Source organism: Rhinoraja longicauda, chromosome 16 (assembly GCF_053455715.1).
Source record: "Rhinoraja longicauda isolate Sanriku21f chromosome 16, sRhiLon1.1, whole genome shotgun sequence".
NCBI lineage: Eukaryota > Metazoa > Chordata > Chondrichthyes > Rajiformes > Arhynchobatidae > Rhinoraja > Rhinoraja longicauda.
In genome coordinates, this window is record NC_135968.1 from 14,871,492 (window position 1) to 14,892,999 (window position 21,508).

Sequence of the window (21,508 nt, forward strand, 5' to 3'; positions counted from 1 at the left end):
GACTGTGGTTTCAGTGTATTTTGAGGCATTGTGATATTTCCATCACTTTTTTTCCAGTTTGATCTTTCAGTGGGATAACCAGTTTGAGTGCCGCATTTCCCAGTAAAAACGACAATCAATTTATTTTGAGAATTTTCCACATTAATTGACAGGTCAATTAAACTCTGTCTGACCTTGGAAATGTTCTCAAATATCCTTTTGAAGTTTTATGGAAATGTCTCGGCTGTTCTGAAGCAGTTTTGTTTTGTTTTTTGCATGTTGATGTGTATTGTTTCTGAGATAACAGACTATGAAAAGGTTACTAGGGCTCTTGAAGCGCAAGGAGCAAAATGGGAAAAATCGTCTCTAATGAGAGTTCATCAGTTCTAGGAGCAGAATTATTCATTCGGCCCATCAAGTCTACTCCACCATTCAATCATGGCTGATCTATTTTTCCCTCTCAACCCCATTCTCCTGCCATCTCCACATAACCCCTGACACCCTTACTAATCAAGAATCTTTAAATCCCTGCCTTAATAATATCCATTCTTGGCCTCCACAGCTGTCTGTGGCAATGACTAAAGAAATTCCTCCTCCTTTCCTAAGGTGCATCCTTTTATTCTGAGGCTATGACCTCTGGTCCAAGATTCTCCCACAAGTGGAAACATCCTCTCCACATCCACTCTACCCAGGCCTTTCACTATTCGGTAAGTTTCAATGAGGTCCCCCCTCATCCTTCTAAACTCCATCGAGTACAGGCCCAGTGCCTTCAAACGCTCATCATATGTTAACCCAGTCATTCCTGGGATCGAATTAGAGAATTAGAGCTGTGAAAGCACTGATCCTTTGCAATGCTTGGAGGGTCTACAGATGTCCAAGCTGGATGACCTAGAATACAATACAGTGGGAGGAGAAATGAGTGAGAAAACCATTGTCAGGTTCCACAGTATCAGTGAAATCAGATCATTCAGTTAAGATCAATCTAATCTGTTATAACCTAATCATTTTTTGCCCTCAGCCCAAGCCTAAGGTGGATAGCATATCCTACACTACAGCAGTATACTTCCAGAATGAGTTCAAGTTTTATTTGGTATTCACCCCTTTGCTTTGGCTGAATGGCAATCTGATCCTTGTCCTGGAGAATACCCATCTGCTCATGTGCTACAGAGGGCAAAGCTCTAATTAAGTCAGCTTGAATGTACATACTACAACTGATTGGAATGTCTTTGCCTGTGGATTAATGGTGGCTTAATTTTGGCTTATTATTGTTACATGTACTGAGATACATTGAAAAAACTTTATTTACCGTGTTATCCAGTAAAAATCAAATGATGCATGAGAATCTCAGGTAGTGCCAAAGAGAAAATAAACAGTGCAGAATATAGTGCGACAGCTGCAGAGAAAGAGCATTTAAAAAAGAGTGCAAGGACCGCGATGAGGTAGATTGGAAGATTAGGAATTTGGCCGTTGCATATGAGAAGGATGTGTGGGAAGGAACTGCAGATGCTGGTTTACACCGAAGATACACAGAAAATGCTGGAGTAACTCAGCGGGACAGGCAGCATCTCTGGAGAGAAGGAATGGGTGAAGTTTTGGGTCAAGACCTTTTTTCGGACCTCATGTGAGAGGTCCATTCAAGAGTTTGATAACAGCGGGGAAGTAGCTGTCCTTGTATCTGGTGCATCATTCTGCACAGAATACTGAATGCTGGGCTGGTTAGTTGGCATCCGTTCATCTACGAGAGTTGATAGTGTGGCATTGATGTTGTCCTGTTAAGTGAGGGGAATGTATCATCTATGGTTGCATTTCCTGCTGTGGCTGACTAGGCCTATCCTTGACATGCAGACACTCCTGCAGTGTCCACGGGTGAACTTGGCCCTGGCCGTTGGATTGGGGAGTGTGTTGCTGTTGCCATTGATCATTTTGTGGGGTTGGTGCCTAGTAATATGCTGTCGGTGCTCCAAACCTGCCTGGAGGTCCTATCTCCACCATCCCTAGTCATCAGCAGCTGCTTCCCAGTTGTCAGTGCCAATGTTAAAAATTGTCATATCTCTTTTAATCGTATCCTTGGAGCAAATTTTTGGTCTTCCTCTTGGCCTCTGTGCAATGAAGACCTCCCCATCTTTAGGAATGCGTCCATTTCCCATCTTGTGCACATGCCCATGCCTATGGAATCACTTCTGCCTGAGGATCGCAGGGATCTAAGACATGATGGTCAGGGAGAGAACAGGTTAATTGGTGGGCCAGGAATTTGTTCTAATCCATTTTTATGATATCATCTCTGATTAGAGCTTATTATAAGAATGTTCTGTATTCTCTGTCGCATAGGGAAGAATCAGCTCATCAGGGCGCCTCATGGTACAGAGTACTCCATTCCGTAGTCGTATCGTACCATCTATTCAGAGGCAAAGGTAGGTTTGATCTGAAATTCGTATTAGTAGCCTGCCATTTTCATTCATTTGGGGTCTGCTCACATATGAAGTAAGAGAGAGATTTTGGGTGTCAATAATTTGCCAGTGGTCTATCAGCATCAGGGTGACACAAATGGGAGCTTCTTTCCCTTTATCAGCTTTCATCAACTCTTTAATTGCCTGAAATACCGGAATTTCATCAAGGTTTGCTGTTCCTCATTCAAGAGAATGCATGGCTGAACCATACAATCTGTCCTATAATTGTAACAACTTTTGCTCCAGGGGTCGTTAAGATTACTGTTGGGTTTAGATTCACTTCAAGACTGGCTTATAACATACTATACAGTCATGCAAGTGACATGATAATCATAACAAAATTACCTATAATATCATGCCTTGCCCATCTATTTGTAGAAATATGATATGTATAGGCACAGAAATTGAGAACTTAGCCATAGCTGAATGAAGGACCAGAACATTTTTTTTTTAATAGGGCCTTAAGTGTGAGACAGTGTCTGAGGAGACATTGCAATTGTTTTCAAAATAACTACTGGCTACAACAATAGACAATAGACAATAGGAGGAGGCCATTCGGCCCTTTGAGCCAGCACCGCCATTCAATGTGATCATGGCTGATCATTCTCAATCAGCACCCCGTTCCTGCCTTCTCCCCATACCCCCTGACTCCGCTATCCTTAAGAGCTCTATCCAGCTCTCTCTTGAATGCATTCAGAGAATTGGCCTCCACTGCCTTCTGGGGCAGAGAATTCCACAGATTCACAACTTTCTGACTGAAAAAGTTTTTCCTCATCTCAGTTCTAAATGGCCTACCCCTTATTCTTAAACTGTGGCCTCTTGTTCTGGAACCCAGTACCAAAGCCTATCTATCTCCACCACTCTCTCCACTTCTACCCCTTCACGCCCACTGCCCTTGCCTTGAACTAGTCTTCCAATTGATCTATGAGTCACGTACATCTTGATGTCTTTTGCAGTTAAATCTTTTCCAGTATCAAGTGGGAGATCAGATGAAATAAGAGCAGCAATACATCATCTGGTCTCTTGAGCTTGCTGCGCTCTTCAGCGGAATCGTATCTCGTCTGACCTTGGCCTCACAGTTTTCCTGCCTGTTCCTCATAATCATGTCCTTCATTTTCAAATACTCCCTCTACTGCATAATAGCTACAGTCTAAAAGAAAAACAAAGAGTGAACATGGTGCATTCAAGGAAAATGAATAGATGATTAGAATTATAAGGTGGCTACATAATTCAAGGAAGAAACCAAATAAATGATAGGATATCTAATAAATTGGAATAAATATTGGTTACGCTCATGATAATTCAAATTACAATGGATTTCTCAATGATTTGGCAATTGAAAAATGTTTTTATGATTATGGGTTTTTTTGTTGTATAGAAATAGCCTAATGATCTCTGTTGAATTTTGATAGAAAATTTCACTGCTTGTATTTTGCTGTTAAATCAGATTAACAATGGAATTTTCCACGGTAATGCAGTTTGTAATGTATTCAAAAATAGGACAAGGTCTCGTGTGACAGAAGGCGAAGAACCCGTACAGGAGCGATTTTTCTGCCCCCATTTTCTTCAGGCACCTGGTAACATGGTGGCTCATGAAGGACAAGTTTGCCGATTAGACTGCAAGGTACTTGCTCAGATAATAGTGATAAATATTAAAAAATAGAAATATTCTTGATTATAATGTATTTTGATATTGAATATTATTTTTGATATAAAATTGTATCCAAGGCCCCATTAAGTCACTGTTCACTGCCTCTTTACACCTCCCTCGTTTTGGTCACATATTAATCATCCTGGTCACTGTGAACTGTTTGCGTGCTGTGAACTGTTTGCGTGCTACTGTATGTTTCATTTTTTTTCCTTAGTACCTAATCAGATGTACAGCACTTTGGTCAACGTGGGTTGTTTTTAAATGTGCTATACAAATAAAATTGACTTGACTTGACTTGACCTGTGCTCAATGGAAGGTCATTTTCTTGTCCAACTTACCTCCCCCAATAACGGCTCAATAGTGATCAATGTCCCTTTCAATGTTTCTTTCAAAAGGTTTGTTCACGTGAGCATGCTCTTTGTCGTTCATTATTATTGTTGATGCAATCAACATGATGTACTTTGTGAAAACCAAGCTGAGGGGCAATAATACATTCCCACTAAATCTTCCCCTGCTGGTTAAAGTCTGGTTCCTGCACTGCGGCTGCTTCCTCTTACCATCACCTTCATTTATCTCCCCATTTCTCTATGTCTTCCCTTCTGAGCACCTCATCTTTTTCACCTTTCATTTACAACCCTTGTTTTCTCACAACACTTGAATACCATGAAACAATTCTCACTGATATATCTTTACTGATGTCCTCTCTCAGCCCCTGTACTAACAAATTTTTCATCTGTAACCTCCATCTCAATTCTTCTGTTTCTCACTAAGTTTACCACTCTCCTTTTCTTTAATCTCTCTTTATTTGCTAAGTGATCTAGCCTTCACAACTCTCTGGGTTAGCGAATTATCTCATGCTACCTTATGACTATGTCTCCTCATTCGAGTTGCTTCCACTAGTAATTCAACATCTACCCATTCATACTTTGCTGGGATCTTACTTGTTTCAATAAAGTCATCCCACTTTCTTTAATTCAAACACATTTCTAACGTTTTAGCTTCTTATGATTGAACAACCAACTCATCCCAAGAATTCCATGGCTACGGCTGTCTGTATGGAGTTTGCATGATTTCCCTGTGACCAAATGTTTATTATTTGGTTTTCTATGGGTGCTCCGGTTTCCTCCCGCATTCCAAAGGCATGCAGCTTTGTAGGTTAATTGGCTTCTGTAAATTGTCCCTAGTGTGTAAGATAGAACTCTTGTACGGGTGATCGCTAGTCAGTGCGGAAAGGCCTGTTTCCGTGCCTTATCTCTAAGTTAAACTAAACTAAACCTGAAGTTAGAGGTTAGGTTGTAAAATGAAAAGCTAACTGGTTTTGAGAAAGAAAGCAGCAAAGGAGGGACAAAGGGAAGTTGTTCATGATGGTGGAAAGTGGAAAGTGTTTTAAATGAACAATTTAGACTTCAAAAGTTAAAACAACAGCTACACTATATTGAAGGGTTGGTCAATACTGAGAAGAACCACAGCAGATTATTAGAAGCCATTAATAAATCTGAAGTGTGTACGAAGGAATCGCAGATGCTGTTTACACTGAAGATAGACACAAAATGCTGGAGTAACTCGGCGGGACAGGCAGCATCTCTGGTGAGAAGGAATAGATGGCGGCACGGTAGCGCAGCGGTAGAGTTGCTGCTTTACAGCGAATGCAGCGCCGGAGACTCGGGTTCGATCCTGACTATGGGTGCTGCACTGTAAGGAGTTTGTACGTTCTCCCCGTGACCTGCGTGGGTTTTCTCCGAGATCTTCGGTTTCCTCCCACACTCCAAAGACGTACAGGTATGTAGGTTAATTGGCTGGGTAAATGTAAAAATTGTCCCTAGTGGGTGTAGGATAGTGTTAATGTACGGGGATCAATGGGCGGCACGGACTTGGAGGGCCGAAAAAGGCCTGTTTCCGGCTGTATATATATGATATGATATGATATGATGTTTCGGCTCGAGACCCTTCTTCAGAGAACTGGTATATAATTGACTAATGAATTTTAGCTCAATCAAGTCAAATACCACATTTTGGAATTTTAAATGAGGTTGTAAAATAAGGATTTAATGAGGGTTGGAAACAAGGATTTTTTTTAATGTGATTACACAAATCTCCAGATGAAGCAATACTGATTAATAAAACTCTTAGGTAAGTAGAGCAAATGTTTATTGTTGGAGATAAAATTGAAAAGTTAAATTAGTCAGTCAGAGACTGAGTGACAGATTCCTGTAGACAGAACAGTTCTGCTATTAAGATGTTTGCAGTAATATTAAAACAGATTCATTTTTTAGGTGAGTGGTCTGCCGAATCCTGACCTAATGTGGCTGCTAGATGGAATACCTGTTGTGCCCAATTTTACCCACAAGATGCTGGTGCGCGAAAATGGAATTCACTCCCTATTGATTGATCATCTAACAGCAAGCGATGCAGGGACTTACACGTGCATTGCAACAAACAAAGCAGGACAAAATTCATTCAGTTTGGAGCTCTCTATTGTAGGTAAGGCATAATGACTGCGTAAATGATAGAGCTTAGTTATGATAGTTAAATAAAATCTGCAAATTTGGAAAACTGACTGAACTTGTCATGTAAAGAACCATTAGCAATTACTGGTTGTGCAGGAGATACTAAGTGCTGAAAGATCCGCTTTTTTTTTAGTTGCTAAGTGGATTCCTAATATTCAAAATTAGGACAAAGATTTTAACAAAAAGTGTACCTTTCGCCGTGTCTATGCACCTACAGATTGGTGACAACAGACCAGGCTAATTACTGATGTCAATTGGTGCACAATGACAAATTGAAATTAGTCCTGGCCTTATTCAAATGCTAAGTTTCAGTCTATGCCTACTTTCTATTTCCATGGCCGAACAATGTGGCGCAGCGGTACAGTTGCTGCCTTACAGTGCTTGCAGCGCCAGAGACCCGGGTTTGATCCCGACAACGGCTGCTGTCTGTACAGAGTTTGTACCTTTTCCCCGTGACCGCTTGGGTTTTCTCCTAGATCTTTGATTTCCTCCCACACTCCAAAGATGTACAGGTATGTAGGTTAAATGGCTTGGTATAAGTGTAAATTGTCCCGAGTGTGTTTCGGATAGTGTTAATGTGCTGGGATTGCTGGTCGGTGCAGACACAGTGGGCCGAACTGCCTGTTTCTACACTGTATCTAAACCAAATTAAACAAAAAAGACATAAAAGCATAAAAGACACTTGACAGGATCATAAACCAATCACAGGGTTCATAGCTGAATTATTTATTTTACTCCCTGATGCACTTAGAGACATTTCAGAACTTTCTTTTACATTGGTTCAGTAGCCTACATGGAATGGTACAACAGTTGGTGAAGAATTAGCATTCTTTGCCAATTTGTGCTTATATAGGCATGGGTAACCTACTTGGCTTTTTTTCTTTAAATTGGCTGGGAAAATAAAGAGAGACTGAACAATAAGATAACAGGTTAATAAAAATTGAGAGGGAAAGTATTCTCAGAAGGAGACTATATTCATTAAGGATCTCCAGGGAACCTGTAGGAAAATGACTGCAGATGCTGGTACAAATCGAAGGTATCACAAAAAGCTGGAGTAACTCAGCGGGTCAGGCAGCATCTCAGGAGAGAAGGAATGGGTGACGCTTCAGAAGAAGGGTCTCGACCCGAAGCGTCACCCATTCCTTCTCTCCTGAGAAGCTGCCTGACCCGCTGAGTTACTCCAGCTTTTTGTGATACCTCCAGGGAAGCTGGACTTACCTGGACTTACCTTACCTGAATTTCAGTGGCCATCAATGAATTAGAGATCTTTGCCTCAATGGGCTGCAGACTTCAAAATATGGCAAGGAAAGCACTCTTAATGGCAGTCAGGGTCTTAACTTCAATGCATCTCACTCTGTCTAGACTGATGCTGCAATAAACACAAAATCTAACCATTTCCAAGGCACCACTGCACTTCTATTTTACAAAGAAAATATATTTTAGTCTTTCTCGTCTTACTAGTGGGAGGCTGGCTCAGTGAGCACAAATAGTAAAGGGTACCTAGAATACAGTAATAGGATTGGGTAAATTAATGAAAGAGAAGTCATGGAACTGAAACCAATGAACATGTATATTCAGCTTTTCAATGGGTGCATCCCAAGGTACTTAAGGAAGTGGCTCTAGAAATTGTGGATGCATTGGAGATCATTTTCCAATGTTCTATAGATTCAGGATCAGCTCCTGTGGATTGGAGGGTAGCTAATGTTATCCCATTATTTAAGAAAGGAGGGAGAGAGAAGACAGGAAATTATAGACCAATTAGCCTGACATCGGTGGTGGGTAAGATGCTGGAGTCAATTATAAAAGAAGAAATTGCGGAACATTGGATAGCAGTAACAGGATAATTTTGAGTCAGCACAGATTTACGAAGGGGAAATCATGCTTAACTAATCTTCTGGAATATTTTGAGGATGTAAGTAGGAAAATTGACAAGGGAGAACCAGTGGAGGTAGTGTACCTGGACTTTCAGAAAGCCTTCTATAAGGTCCCACATAGGATATTTGAGGGAAAAATTAGAGCACATGGTATTGGGGGTAGGGTACTGACATGGGTAGAAAATTGGTTGGCAGACAGGAAACAGTAGGGATAAATGGGTCCCTTTCAGAATGGCAGGCAGTGACTAGTGGGGTATCGCAAGGCTCGGTGCTGGGACCGCACCTATTTACAATATACATTAATGACTTAGATGAAGGGATTAAAAGTAACATTAGCAAATTTGCAGATGACACAAATCTGTGTGGCAGTGTGAAGTGTGAGGAGGATGCTATGAGGATGCAGGGTGACTTGGACAGGTTGTGTGAGTGGGCAGATGCATGGCAGATGCAGTTTAATGTGGATAAATATGAGGTTATCCAGTTTGGCGGTAAGAACAGGAAGGCAGATGATTATCTGAATGGTGTCAAGTTAGGAAAAGGGGAAGTACGACGAGATCTGGGTGTCATCAGTCAAAGAAAGTAAGCATGCAGGTACAGCAGGCAGTAATGGAATGTTGGCCGTCATAACAAGAGGAATTGAATATAGGAGCAAAGATGTCCTTCTGCAGTTGTACAAGGCCCTAGGTAGACCACACCTGGAGTATTGTGTGCAGTTTTGGTCTGCAAATTTGAGGAAGCACATTCTTACTATTGAGGGAGTGCAGCGTAGGTTCACGAGGTGAATGGCGGGACTGTCGTATGTTGAAAGACTGGAGCGACTGGGCTTGAATACTCTGGAATTTAGAAGGATGAGAGGGGATCTTATTGAAACATATAGGATTATTAAGGGATTGGACACGCTAGAGGCAGGAAACATGTTCCAGATGTTGGGGGAGTCCCGAACCAGGGGCCACAGTTTAAGAATAAGGGGTAGGCCATTTAGAATGGAGATGAGGAAAAACGTTTTCACCCAGAGAGTTGTGAATCTGTGGAATTCTCTGCCTCAGAAGGCAGTGGAGGCCGATTCTCTGGATGCTTTCAAGAGAGTTAGATAGAGCTCTTAATGATAGCGGAGTCAAGGGGTAAGGGGAGAGGGCAGGAACAGGGTACTGATTGTGAATGATCAGCCATGACCACAATGAATGCCGGTACTGGCTCGAAGGGCCGAATGGTCTACTCCTGCACCTATTGTCTATTGTGATGCCACACAAGTAAATACTAACCTCCCCCCTCCCCGCTGTTCACAATTGTCATAAATGATTTGGACGAGAAGTCCCAATGTTACGTTACCCAACTTCATTAATCAAATAAATTTGGGTGCCATTGTGTGTTGAATGGAGGATGAAAAGACGTTTCCAGAAGTTACAAAGTAAATGGGGAAGGACGTGGTAGATGGAAAATAATGTGGAAAGAATGTTAGGTCACTTATTTTGGTGGAAGAAAATAAAGAAGTGGTTCTTTTTCAAATGGTGATAGAATTAAATTTGTTATTCAGAGTGACCTGAACGTCCTCAAACAAGAAACACTTAAAATTAGTATCTCGATACAGCAGAGAATCAGAAGGGTAGTGGTATGTTGATCTTCATTGCAAGTGAATTTAAATACAAGTGTACAGATGTCTTAACACAGATGTTTAGGGACCCCATGGGACTGCACCTGGAATGTTGAGCACAGATCTGGCTTCCATATCCAAGGATGCTTTCATGCCTGTGATAAAGTGAGTTTAATGAAGGCTTACCAGAACAATTCCTGAGATTGCAAGCTTCTCCTTTGAGGAGAGGTTATGCAGACTGTGATCACGCAGACTGGACCCGTGTTTAGAAGAATAAGAAGTGACATTGAGGCTTCATGGGGTAAATGCTACTGCCTGCCCCTGACGAGGGAATCGTGAACCATGAGCCACTGTCTCAAAATCAGAGACTGGCCATCTGAGGTGAGAAGAAGACTCTTTATCTGGAGGGTAATTAATCTTGCATTTCTCTATTCTAGAAGGCTGTAGATGCTCACACTGCGTATTTTTAAGGTAGTGATTGATATTTATTTTTAGATATTGAGGGAATCAAAGGATCTGTAAGAAAACTAGTGCATGGATCAAAGGTCAGGAATTATCTTATAGCACCTTGAAGCAGGCATTAAATGGCCTACTCAGTTTGAGAGTGAGAAGCTGAAATTGGATCAGTATTATTGTTGAGTTAAGGGGAGGGGGAAAAGATTTAATTGGAACTTGAGGGACAATATTTCTACACAAAGGGTGGTAGGTATATGGAATGAGCTGCCAGAGGAAGTAGTTGAGGCAGGTACTATCACAACATTTAAAAAACATTTGGACAGGTACGTGGATAGGAAAGATTTACAGGGATTGAAACATAAAAAGTAGGTGCAGGAGCAGGCCATTCGGCCCTTCGAGCCAGCACGGTCATTCAAAATGATCATGGCTGATCATCTAAAATCAGTACCCTGTTCCTGCTTTTTACCCTGTATCTCTTGATTCCTTTAGCTCTAAGAGCAAAATCTAACTATCTCTTGAAAACATCCCGTGAATTGGCCTCCACTGCCTTTTGTGGCAGAGAATTCCACAGATTCACAACTCTCTGGTTGAAAAAGTTTTCCCTCACCTCAGTCCCAAATGGCCTACTCCTTATTATGAAACTGTGACTCCTGGTTCTGGACTCCCCCAATATCAGGAACAATTTTCCTGCATCTACCCTGTCCAATCCTCTAAGAATTTAAAATGTTTCTATAAGATCCCCTCTCATCCTTCTAAATGCAAGCAAATACAAGCCCAGTTGACCCATTCTTTCATCATATGTCAGTCCCGCCATCTTGGGGATTACTTCATGAGGGAGTAGGCCTCCTTCATGAGGAACTGAAGTGCAGAAATGCAAGGACGGGAAGGGGAATTGAGTTGAAATGGAGCCTAACTGCACTTCATTTTTCAACAGCAGTCCTGCGCTTCTTACCTGCGATCTATCAATGACCACCATATCACCTGTTCACTCGTTCACTGGCAGCACAAAAATAAAAACCATTAAAAAAAACATATTTTTAAAATAAAATTTGGCATAACCGTACAAGAATGAACTAATCATTCCATTTGTGCTTGCATTTTGCAAGGCTTTGCTCTTCCTAGTGCTGCTATGAGGTTCTTATCGAGCGATTGTTGATCAAAGACTGCTCAGCTTCAAGTGCACCACGTATTAGTTGTGTATTCCAATCAGCATTCATCTGTAATAAAAACAGAAATACTGGAAACATTCAGTCTGTAACATTAACCTAATTCCTGCACAAAATCTCATCTGGGTGCCTTTGCAGCAAAACTAAGATGAGACCTTTCCCAACAGGCTGGCACTTAGCGAGTGATATTCTTTCTTTTCAGTCTGGCTGATGTGCACATTTGTCCAGTGCTGAACCAAGGGTAGATCCCTCTTCTTTCCCAATCTCTAAAATATTACCAACTCATTATCTCAGTTGGTGGATATAGCTGCAAGACTGAGCTTTACCTAAATTCTGATTCTTCCTGCAGGCCAATTTCTTAGAAATACCTTAAATACCACCGCATGTATGCCCCTCCATCACTGTTCATGATAGTGTGAGGCATATGTTTGATTTCTCACCATGCTCCTTTTGTTCATTTCCAAGAGGGAGGGAGGTATGGTAGCAAATTATTGGACTCTAATAGAGACTTTGCAACTATGGTTACCCCCTAAAGAGGGAAGAAGATTAAACTTTATTGCCTACCATCACAGTGCAGAATGTGGGGAATCCGCTGTGGTGGATGTTTATGTTAACTTTTATGTAGTTGTGTGACTTGTTGGTTTTTTTTAGTATGGCTGTATGGTAATTCGAGTTTCACTGTACCTTAATTGGTACACGTGACAATAAACTGACCTTTGAACCTTTGAACCTTTGAACAAGTGTCTAATGGCTTATATGTTTTTTCCTTGTTTGTACTCGCTCTCTTCGTTTTCATTCCCCAACCTCTTCCTTCCGAAATCCTCTGATTGCCTGGCTGGGAAGTGTTGGTCAATATTTTGCTTGGTGTTTTTTGCCAATAGCGAGTGATCTTACAGCAGCAGACAGACTGGAGCCTTCAGCAAACATACTTTTCAAGGATTCCGTATTGCATCCATAGTCCAGAAGTCAATATCAACTGTGATGGGACTGACTAAGATTTTCCAATAGTCACATGCTGCATCAGCACTCTTCTGTCTTATCAATGATCCTTATTGTCATATGCACCTAGGTACAGTAAAATTCTTTGTTTTTGCATAGAATTCGGTAAAATCACGCAGCAGATCTCACCCAGGCAGCACACAAAGCGTTGCCAGGTTTCTGGCACCGACAAAGTTACAAAATGCTGATCGAACAGTCTCTCTGTCCTTGCCGCAGCTACCAGGCCCATCACCGCACGAGGCAGCAGGCGGCCCGCCACCAGGTCCCCCTTGGATCTTGACGCCCACCCTCCACCGGGTCCCCTTTCGATCTCAGTTCCCCCCCCACCCCCCATGTCCCACTACGTCTCAGCGCCGCCCCCCCCCCCCCCCCCCCCCCCCCGTCAGATTGCTCTCAGCGGCCATTCTCGCTCTTGGCTGTCCTCCGCAATTTCGATGACCCTCCTTGCTCTTGAAGGCCCTTCTTGCTCTCGGCAGTGCGGGTTCCCGGACACAGGCTGGGTTCCCCCCCAGGCTGCTCTCCACTGTGCGGGTTCCTCCTCGCTCTTGGTGGCCCGCCCGCATCTCGGGTGTCTTCTTCCACTGTGGGCTCCTCTGAGAACTGAGAAGCTCTATTCTATTCTCACAGCTCTAACAATTATCAAGGGACTGTGTGAAATGCATCTGCTAATCAATCATTATATTATTCAAATCATTAAAGTCACACAATACTGGCCCTTTTGGTTCCTCTCCTGACGCACGTCTTTGTCTGCTTGATTACACTAAAATGGGTGGTATTGTAGATAATGATGGTTATCAGAAATTACAGCAGGATCTCGATCATGCGGGCAAGTGGGCAACGGAATGTTTAAAGGAGTCTAATACAGATATGTGTGACGTATAGCATTGTGGGAAGTCAAACCAGGGCAGGACCTTCACAGTGAATGGCAAAGTCCTGGGAATATTGTAGAGCAGAGGGATTTAGGAGTGCAGGTACATAGTTCCCTGAAAGTATCATCACATGTAGATAGGGTGGTCAAGAGGTCTTTTGGTATATTGGCCTTCATCAGTCAACATATTGAGTATAGAAGTTAGAATGTTATGTTACAGTTGTACAAGAAGTTGGTGAGGCCGCATTCAGTTTTGGTCACTCTACTATAGGAAGGATGGTGTTAAGCCGGAAAGAGTGCAGAGATTTAGAAGGATGTTGCCAAGACTTGACTGCCTGAGGAAAAGGGAGAGATTCGGCAGGCTAGTACTTTATTGGAGTCTGAGCAGTGATCTTATAGAGGCGTATAAGACCATGAGGGGAATAGAGAGGGTAGGTGCACAGTCTTTCACCCAGAATAGGGGAATCAAGAACCAGAGGCATAGATTTGTGAGAGGGGAGGATTTAATAGGAACCTGAGGGGCAACGTTTTCACACAGAGGGTGGTGAGTATATGGAACGAGCCGCCGGAGGTGGTAGTTGAGGCAGGTACTATAACAACAAAGGACATTTGGACAAGTACATTTATATGAAAGGTTTAGAGGTATATGGACCAAACGTGGGCAGGTTGGGCTAGCCTAGATGAGGCGCCTTGTTTGGCATGGGTATGTTGGGCCGAAGGGCCTGTTTCCATGTTGCATGCCTCTATTACTACTTCCAGTGGTGTACGATGTTATTTCAGACTTCTAACTCCATTGGGGCAATGCTAATTCTGGCTGATTTGTACCGCAGCTTCCGTTACATACCTTTGATTTATATCTATATCTAAAATAATCAATTAAGTTCATCCTTCAGGTTTTCCCTTCTTCTTACAAATACAACCTTTTAGATGTAGTGTTTCTGAATTTACACCACTCTACTCCGTATGAAAAAAAAGTACTTACAAATATTCATGCAGAAATTGCATTTCACCTTTTTTGCTGAAGTTAAAGATAGTTGCTGGTGCAAAATAGGGTTGCTTCACAAGCATAGGTAAATTGACTCCAAACAGCTGTGCAAAAGTTCTCCTAAAAATACCCCAAACAGTGTATTAAATCATTAGCTGCCCAGGAGCTGACAGGAGCATTCTGAAAAAGAGTATTCAGCTGCCAATGGTTGCTGTGCTGCATTTACAACAGACTTCAGCCCTTACAATGTACAGTCCACAAGGCAGCCAGACAGTAGTAGCATTGAGAGTCTGTGAAAGAGAGAAAGGAAGGTTGGAGAGGACACTGATGCTTTTTGAGAGTTTTCCTGCTTATGTATCCCATGGAAAATGCACCCAGCCTATTTCTCTATTCCCATAGAGAATGACTGTCAAGTGTTTAGTCTTGTGTAGGAAGGAACTGCAGATGCTGGTTTAAACTGAAGATAGATACAAAATGCTGGAGTAACCCAGCGGGACAGGCAGCATTTCTGGAGAGAAGGAATGGGTTCCTTCTCTCCAGAGATGCTGCCTGCCCCGCTAAGTTACCCCAGCATTTTGTGTCTATCTAGTGTTTAATCTTATTCCTTACGGAGATTACAGGAGACACATGGTTGTAAGACAATAGACAATAGCTGTAGGAGTAGCACTGCTACTTCGAGCCAGCACCGCTATTCACTGTAATCATGGCTGATCATCCACAATCAGCACCCCGTTCCTGCCTTCTCCCCATAATCCCTTGACTCCGCTATCTTTAAGAGCTCTATCCAACTCTCTCTTGAAAGCATCCAGAGAATCGGCCTCCACTGCCTTGTGAGGCAAAGAATTCCACAGATTCACAACTCTCTGGGTGAAAAGGTTTTTCCTCATTTCCATTCTAAATGGTCTACCCCTTATTATTAAACTGTGGCCCCTGGTTCTGGACTCCCCCAACATCGGGAACACGCTTCCTGCCTCTAGCGTGTCCAATCCCTTAATAATCTTATATGTTTCAATAAGATCCCCTCATCCTTCTAAATTCCAATGTATACAAGCCCAGTCGCTACATTCTTTCAACATATGACAGTCCCGCCATCCCTGGAATTAACATCGTGAACCTAGGCTGCACTCCTTCAATAGCAATAATGTCCTTCCTCAAATTTGGAGACCAAAACTGCACACAGTACTCCAGGTGCGGTCTCACCAGGGTCCTGTACAACTGCAGAAGGACCTCTTTGCTCCTATACTCAACTCCTCTTGTTATGAAGGCCAACAAGCCATTAGCTTTCTTCACTGCCTGATGCTTACTTTCAGTGCCTGATGTACAAGGACACCCAGATCTCGCTGTACTTCCCCTTTTCCTAACTTGACACCATTCAGATAATAATCTGCCTTCCTGTTCTTGTCACCAAAGTGGATAACCTCACATTTATTCACATTAAACTGCATCTGCCATGCATCTGCCCACTCACCCAACGTCCAAGTCACCCTGCATCTTCATAGCATCCTCCTCACAGTTTACACTGCCACCCAGCTTTGTGTCATCTGCACATTTGCTAATGTTACTTTTAATCTAAATCATTAATGTATATTGTAAATAGCTGCGGTCCCAGCACCGAGCCATGCGGTAACTCACTAGTTACTACCTGCCATTCTGAAAGGGACCCGTTAATCCCCACTCTTTGGTTCCTGTCTGCCAACCAATTTTCTATCCATGTCAGTACCGTACCCCCAATACCATGTGCTCTAATTTTTCCCACCAATTTCCTATGTGGAACATTATCAAAGGCTTTTTGAAAGTCCAGGTACACCACATCCAGTGGCTCTCCCTTGTCCATTTTCCTAGTTATATCCTCAAAAAATTCCAGAAGATTAGTCAGGCATGATTTCCCCTTCGTAAATCCATGGTGACTCAGAACGATCCTGTTACTGCTATCCAAATGTGCTGCTATTTCATCTTTTATAATTGACTCCAGCATCTTCCCCAACACCGATGTCAGGCTAACTGCTCTATAATTCCCTGTTTTCTCTCTCCCTCCTTTCTTAAAATGTGGAATAATGTTAGCTACCCTCCAATCCACAGGAACTGATCCTGAATCTATAGCACCTTGGAAAATGATCACCAATGCATCCACGATTTCTAGAGCCACCTCCTTAAGTGCCCTGGAATGCAGATCATCAGGCCCTGGGGATTTATCAGCCTTCAGTCCCATCAGTCTATCCAACACCATTTCCTGCCTAATGTAAATTTCCTTCAGTTCTTCCATCACCCTAGGTCCTCTGGCCACTAGTACATCTGGGAGATTGTGTCTTCCTTAGTGAAGACAGATCCAAAGTACCTGTTCAACACGTCTGCCATTTCCTTGTTCCCCATAATAAATTCACCTGTTTCCGTCTTCAAGGGGCCCACATTTGTCTTAACTAATTTTTTCCTCTTCACATACCCAAAGAAGCTTTTACTATCCTCCTTTATATTCGTGGCTGGTTTACCTTCGTACCTCATCTTTTCTCCCCGTATTGTCTTTTTAATTACCTTCTGGTGCTCTTTAAGAGTTTCCCAATCCTCTGGCTTCCTGCTCAACATTGCTCTGTTATACTTCTTCTCTTTTATTTTTTTACTGTCCTTGACTACCCTTCTCAGCCTCTTACTCCCCTTAGAATATTTCTTCCTCTTTGGAATAAATTGATCCTGCACCTGTATTATTCCAGAAATACCTGCCATTGATGTTCCACTGTCATCCCAGCTAGTGATTAAAACTTATCATATCATGGTCACTACCTCCTAATGGCTCCTTTACCTTGAGTTCACTTATCAAATCTGGTTCATTACACAACACTAAATCCAGAATTGCCTTCTCCCAGGTAGGCTCCAGTACAAGCTGCTTTAAGAATCCATCTCGAAGGCACTCCACAAACTCCCTTTCTTGGGATCCAGTACCAACCTGATTTTCCCAGTCTACCTGCATGTTAAAATCTCCCATAACCACCGTAGCATTACCTTTGCGACATGCCAATTTTAACTCTTGATTCAACTTGCACCCTATATCCAGGCTACTGTTTGGGGGCCTGTTGATAACTCCCATTAGGGTCTTTTTACCCTTACTATTCCTCAGTTCTATCCATACTGACTCTACATCTCTTGATTCTATGTCACCCCGAGCAAGAGACAATGGAACAAGGTAGAAAAAAATCATTACCTCACTAGATGTGAGTGCAGTCTTGGTCTGTTTTTTTGTGGCACTCTACACTTCCACCCATGATACTGACAATGTTGTTGTCTATTTCAAAAGAGAAAAATGCATTTTACAGCTTTATTTCTGTGAATTCTCCCAATTGGCCATTAAAATGTGGAAATATAAATGTATTAACACGACTGAAGCAAATCATGGCATTACCCTGACAGGAAGACCAATGGACACAGGAGGTATAAGTTAGCATCTTTGCAACAAAAATAGGATGAGGAGATATATTATAACACTTATGCAATGTCACATCACAGTCTGGTTTGGGAACAGCTCTGCCCAGGACAGGATTGCCATGCAGAGAGTAGTGCGTGCAACAGAACACACCATGGGAACTACACTCGCCCCCCTGCAGGACCTATACATCAGGAGGTGCAGATCCAGAGCAAGCAAGATTATGAGGGACCCCTGCCACCCCAGCAACGGACTGTTCCAGATGCTACGGTCAGGCAAACGCCTCCGCTGTCACGCTGTGAAAACGGAGAGGATGAGACGGAGTTTCTTCCCACAGGCCATCAGGACTGTTAACTTTTATAACTCCAGGGACTAAATTTTGTCTTCTCTATATTAACTTTATTAACTTTATTTATATGCTGTAACTGTAATTATTTTTTGTGCACAATCCGCAGGCATTGCCACTTTCATTTCACTGCACATCGTGTATGTGTATGTGACAAATAAACTTGACTTGACTTGATGTCAGTGTACTGTTCTAACGTACATTTCTATTCTTCTGTTTCTATATGTTTGGTTCGATTTTGCAGCAAAAGAAATCACAAGGCAACCAGTGTTTATTGAGAAGCTGCAGAACATAGGAGTTGCAGAGGGCCATCCAGTTAGACTGGACTGCAGAGTGATGGGCATGCCTCCTCCCTTCATCTATTGGAAGAAAGAAAATGAGACAATCATTGCCAACAGAGAAAGAATAAGGTGTGCCTGAACTATTGCTTGCAGTACGGTCATACTGCTGTTCATACAAAAAATGGTTTGGTAAAAATATTAGTTCCTTTTCCCTTGGGACCTGCCAGAATGGTACCTTGGCAATGTGAGTACAATGTAACACCTGATTTAAGAACGTCTATGTTTCCAATGAGCTCTCTTTAGGCATGAATCCCTTTCAGGTGCCTGAGGTCAGTAACATGTTTGCCTGGTATATTTTTTTCAATTAAAATATCCAATTTGTTTTATGTGTTTAACTAAATCCATGCATTTGTCTTGCCCAGCATGCACCGAGATGCTACAGGATATGTCTGTCTTCTGATCCAGCCAACCAAGAAGGAGGATGCTGGTTGGTATACAGTGTCTGCCAAAAATGAAGCAGGAATTGCATCTTGCACAGCTAGACTGGATTTATATGGTTAGTATTTATCTCAATATTTACTGCTTAACAGTTATCAGAGTAGATACACCTACAGTAGGGTGGCACGGTGGAGCAGCGGTAGAGTTTCTGCCTTACAGTACCAGAGACCCTAGTTTGATCCTGATTGCTTGACAACGTTAACAGCTTTCTGACAGACTGTGTTCTTCAGAGGCAAGTGAATGTGTCCTGCAGGGTGGTTTTCCACAGACCTTTACCAAGACTGCTATTTATCGGTTTATCAATTTCTAAAGTAACTTTTAAATGCTTCTCTATATTTGATTGAGAATGATCAGCCATGATCACATTGAATGGCGGTGCTGGCTCGAGGGGCCGAATGGCCTCCTCCTGCACCTATTGTCTATTGTCTATTTTATGATCAAAATCAGAATCAGTTATCAATGGTCAGGTAGTAAATCACTTGGAATATCATCATATCACAAAAATTCTCCATCACAATGTAAAGGCTCGGATTGAGTCTATTTTTTTGTTTCAGCTCAGTGGCACCAGAACATTAAGCAGCAAATAAGGAAAGTACAATCTCCAAGCAGTCGATATGCTGCTCTTACCAGCCAAGGACTTGACTATAAATCCGCTTTCCCATCAGTAAACACCCTACAGATTCCAGCCAAAAAAACTGCAATGGAAAGTGATGAACTGTGATGTTTCTGATGGAGTTATTTTATTATATTTGCTTCTGCAAAACTTTGAAAAGTGAACATAATAGATGTCAAATGATCAAGGTTTACATAAGTTGTTTTTCAAGAGCTTAGTACCTTTACAAATGCAATATGCAACATGGCTGAAATTATTATATTTAATTAGCATGTAGACACTACAAAGAAGCATTATGATGATTTCTATAGTTCCTTTTTAATATGAAGGCAAAATGCTCTTCATGAATGTAAATGTTAACAATGTCACAGTTGAAATAAGTTACTAGTGTTGAGTAATCAAAGCAAATTGGATGTCAATCGCCAACAATTTTGAATGTCCGTTAATGTTCTGTTTTATGGAGGCTTTTAAAGGCAATGTGATAAGGAAAAGGTGATCAGTATTAAAGAGTGATATGAAATGCTTGGTTCTGACAGGGCAAGCAGGTTATTTTCACTTACACATGGCTCTCTAAAGCTCATTCACGCCACACAAAATCATTGCATAATTACCCTGTGCTTCTTTATTATGATATTACATGCTGGTACAATGCATTAAGTTGTATGTACCAGTTAAATCCTTTGACTGCAGTGGACAAATTTACTCATGTTTTTGTGTTCCTTTATAACAATTAAATTACTTTGTTTTTTTGATTGTCTATTAAAAAGGTTAACTTTCCTTCAGAGCTGCTTTGTGATAATTTACGCTTTTAAGTTTGAAACGGCTAATCACAGAGGTCCATTGATTGTGAGATTCCTGTCATTCTTTTCCTTTAACTGCTTTGGTTGGTGTTAAAGTTAGCCACATGGCTACCTACTCGTGCGATGAGTGAAACATCCCCTCCATTTTACACGGGACAATTTTACTTCAATCCGAAAATGTTTATAGATCCACACACGAGAACTTTCAATGAGCTAAAGAGTAAACCTTTACAAGTATTTTTTCTGTTTACCTATTATGCGAGATAACATGTCACTCTAGAAATTATTGCACATACCTGAGTATTAATCCACTAAAGATAGCAACTGCTCCAAAACAGCAGTTTCTTTTATTTTGGTTTCAAATATTTTTCACATTGCTGGATGTGAGATAGAACTTCAAAAAAAAAATTTCAGGATGTTTAGCAGTTACGAAGGGGTTCACTGAATCAATTTACACAAGCTTCAATATTACATTAAGATTAAGTGCAGGAAGAACACATCTTTGGCTTGAGTCAAATATTTCAATGTAAGCTTGCACTTGTAAAGAATTAATGGATTGTTTATCTTGTGAATAAAGTTTTATTTATTCTAACAAGTTTTCAAGTTGTGAATTTGCATGGATTGGCATTAAGGAAAAACATGAAACACAGTTAGGATACAAGTAATATTTGTCTCCACATGGCGTAATAGCTTTCTGGCATTTCAGAGGCTAGTCCACTTAAGTAGCTCCATTTTATAATCATGACAAACAGTAAATCAGAAAGGGAATGCATGGGGGAAATTGTAACTCCCTAGCCCAAGGCAAGCCCAGATTTGGAAAAGATCCATTGGGTTATGAAAAACATTTTGTTTTAACAAGATCCTTTAATTACCCAGGGGACTACTTCAATCGTGTGAAACCCTCAATGATCACTGATGACTGTAGACTTTAGAGATACAGCATGGAAATAGAACCTTTGGACCACTGGATCTGCGCCGACCAGCGATCACCCCCAGAACCTAACACTATCCTACACATCATTTTTTTAATGAAGG

The 21,508-nt window shown here is 41.7% G+C and overlaps 1 protein-coding gene across 2 annotated transcripts in view; it reads left to right on the plus strand.

The window, feature by feature from the left end:
• Window positions 1–20,974, plus strand: part of mypn (myopalladin) — a 123,271-nt gene extending 102,297 nt beyond the window's left edge. For both annotated transcript variants that reach the window (XM_078412775.1, XM_078412776.1), the window contains 6 exons: window positions 2,308–2,390; window positions 3,927–4,050; window positions 6,351–6,558; window positions 18,526–18,691; window positions 18,985–19,118; window positions 19,615–20,974. In XM_078412775.1, coding sequence (XP_078268901.1) covers window positions 2,308–2,390; window positions 3,927–4,050; window positions 6,351–6,558; window positions 18,526–18,691; window positions 18,985–19,118; window positions 19,615–19,781 — 882 coding nt within the window. In that variant the 3' untranslated portion in view covers window positions 19,782–20,974. The remainder of the gene's footprint in view (window positions 1–2,307; window positions 2,391–3,926; window positions 4,051–6,350; window positions 6,559–18,525; window positions 18,692–18,984; window positions 19,119–19,614) is intronic.
• Window positions 20,975–21,508: the final 534 nt, after the last annotated feature.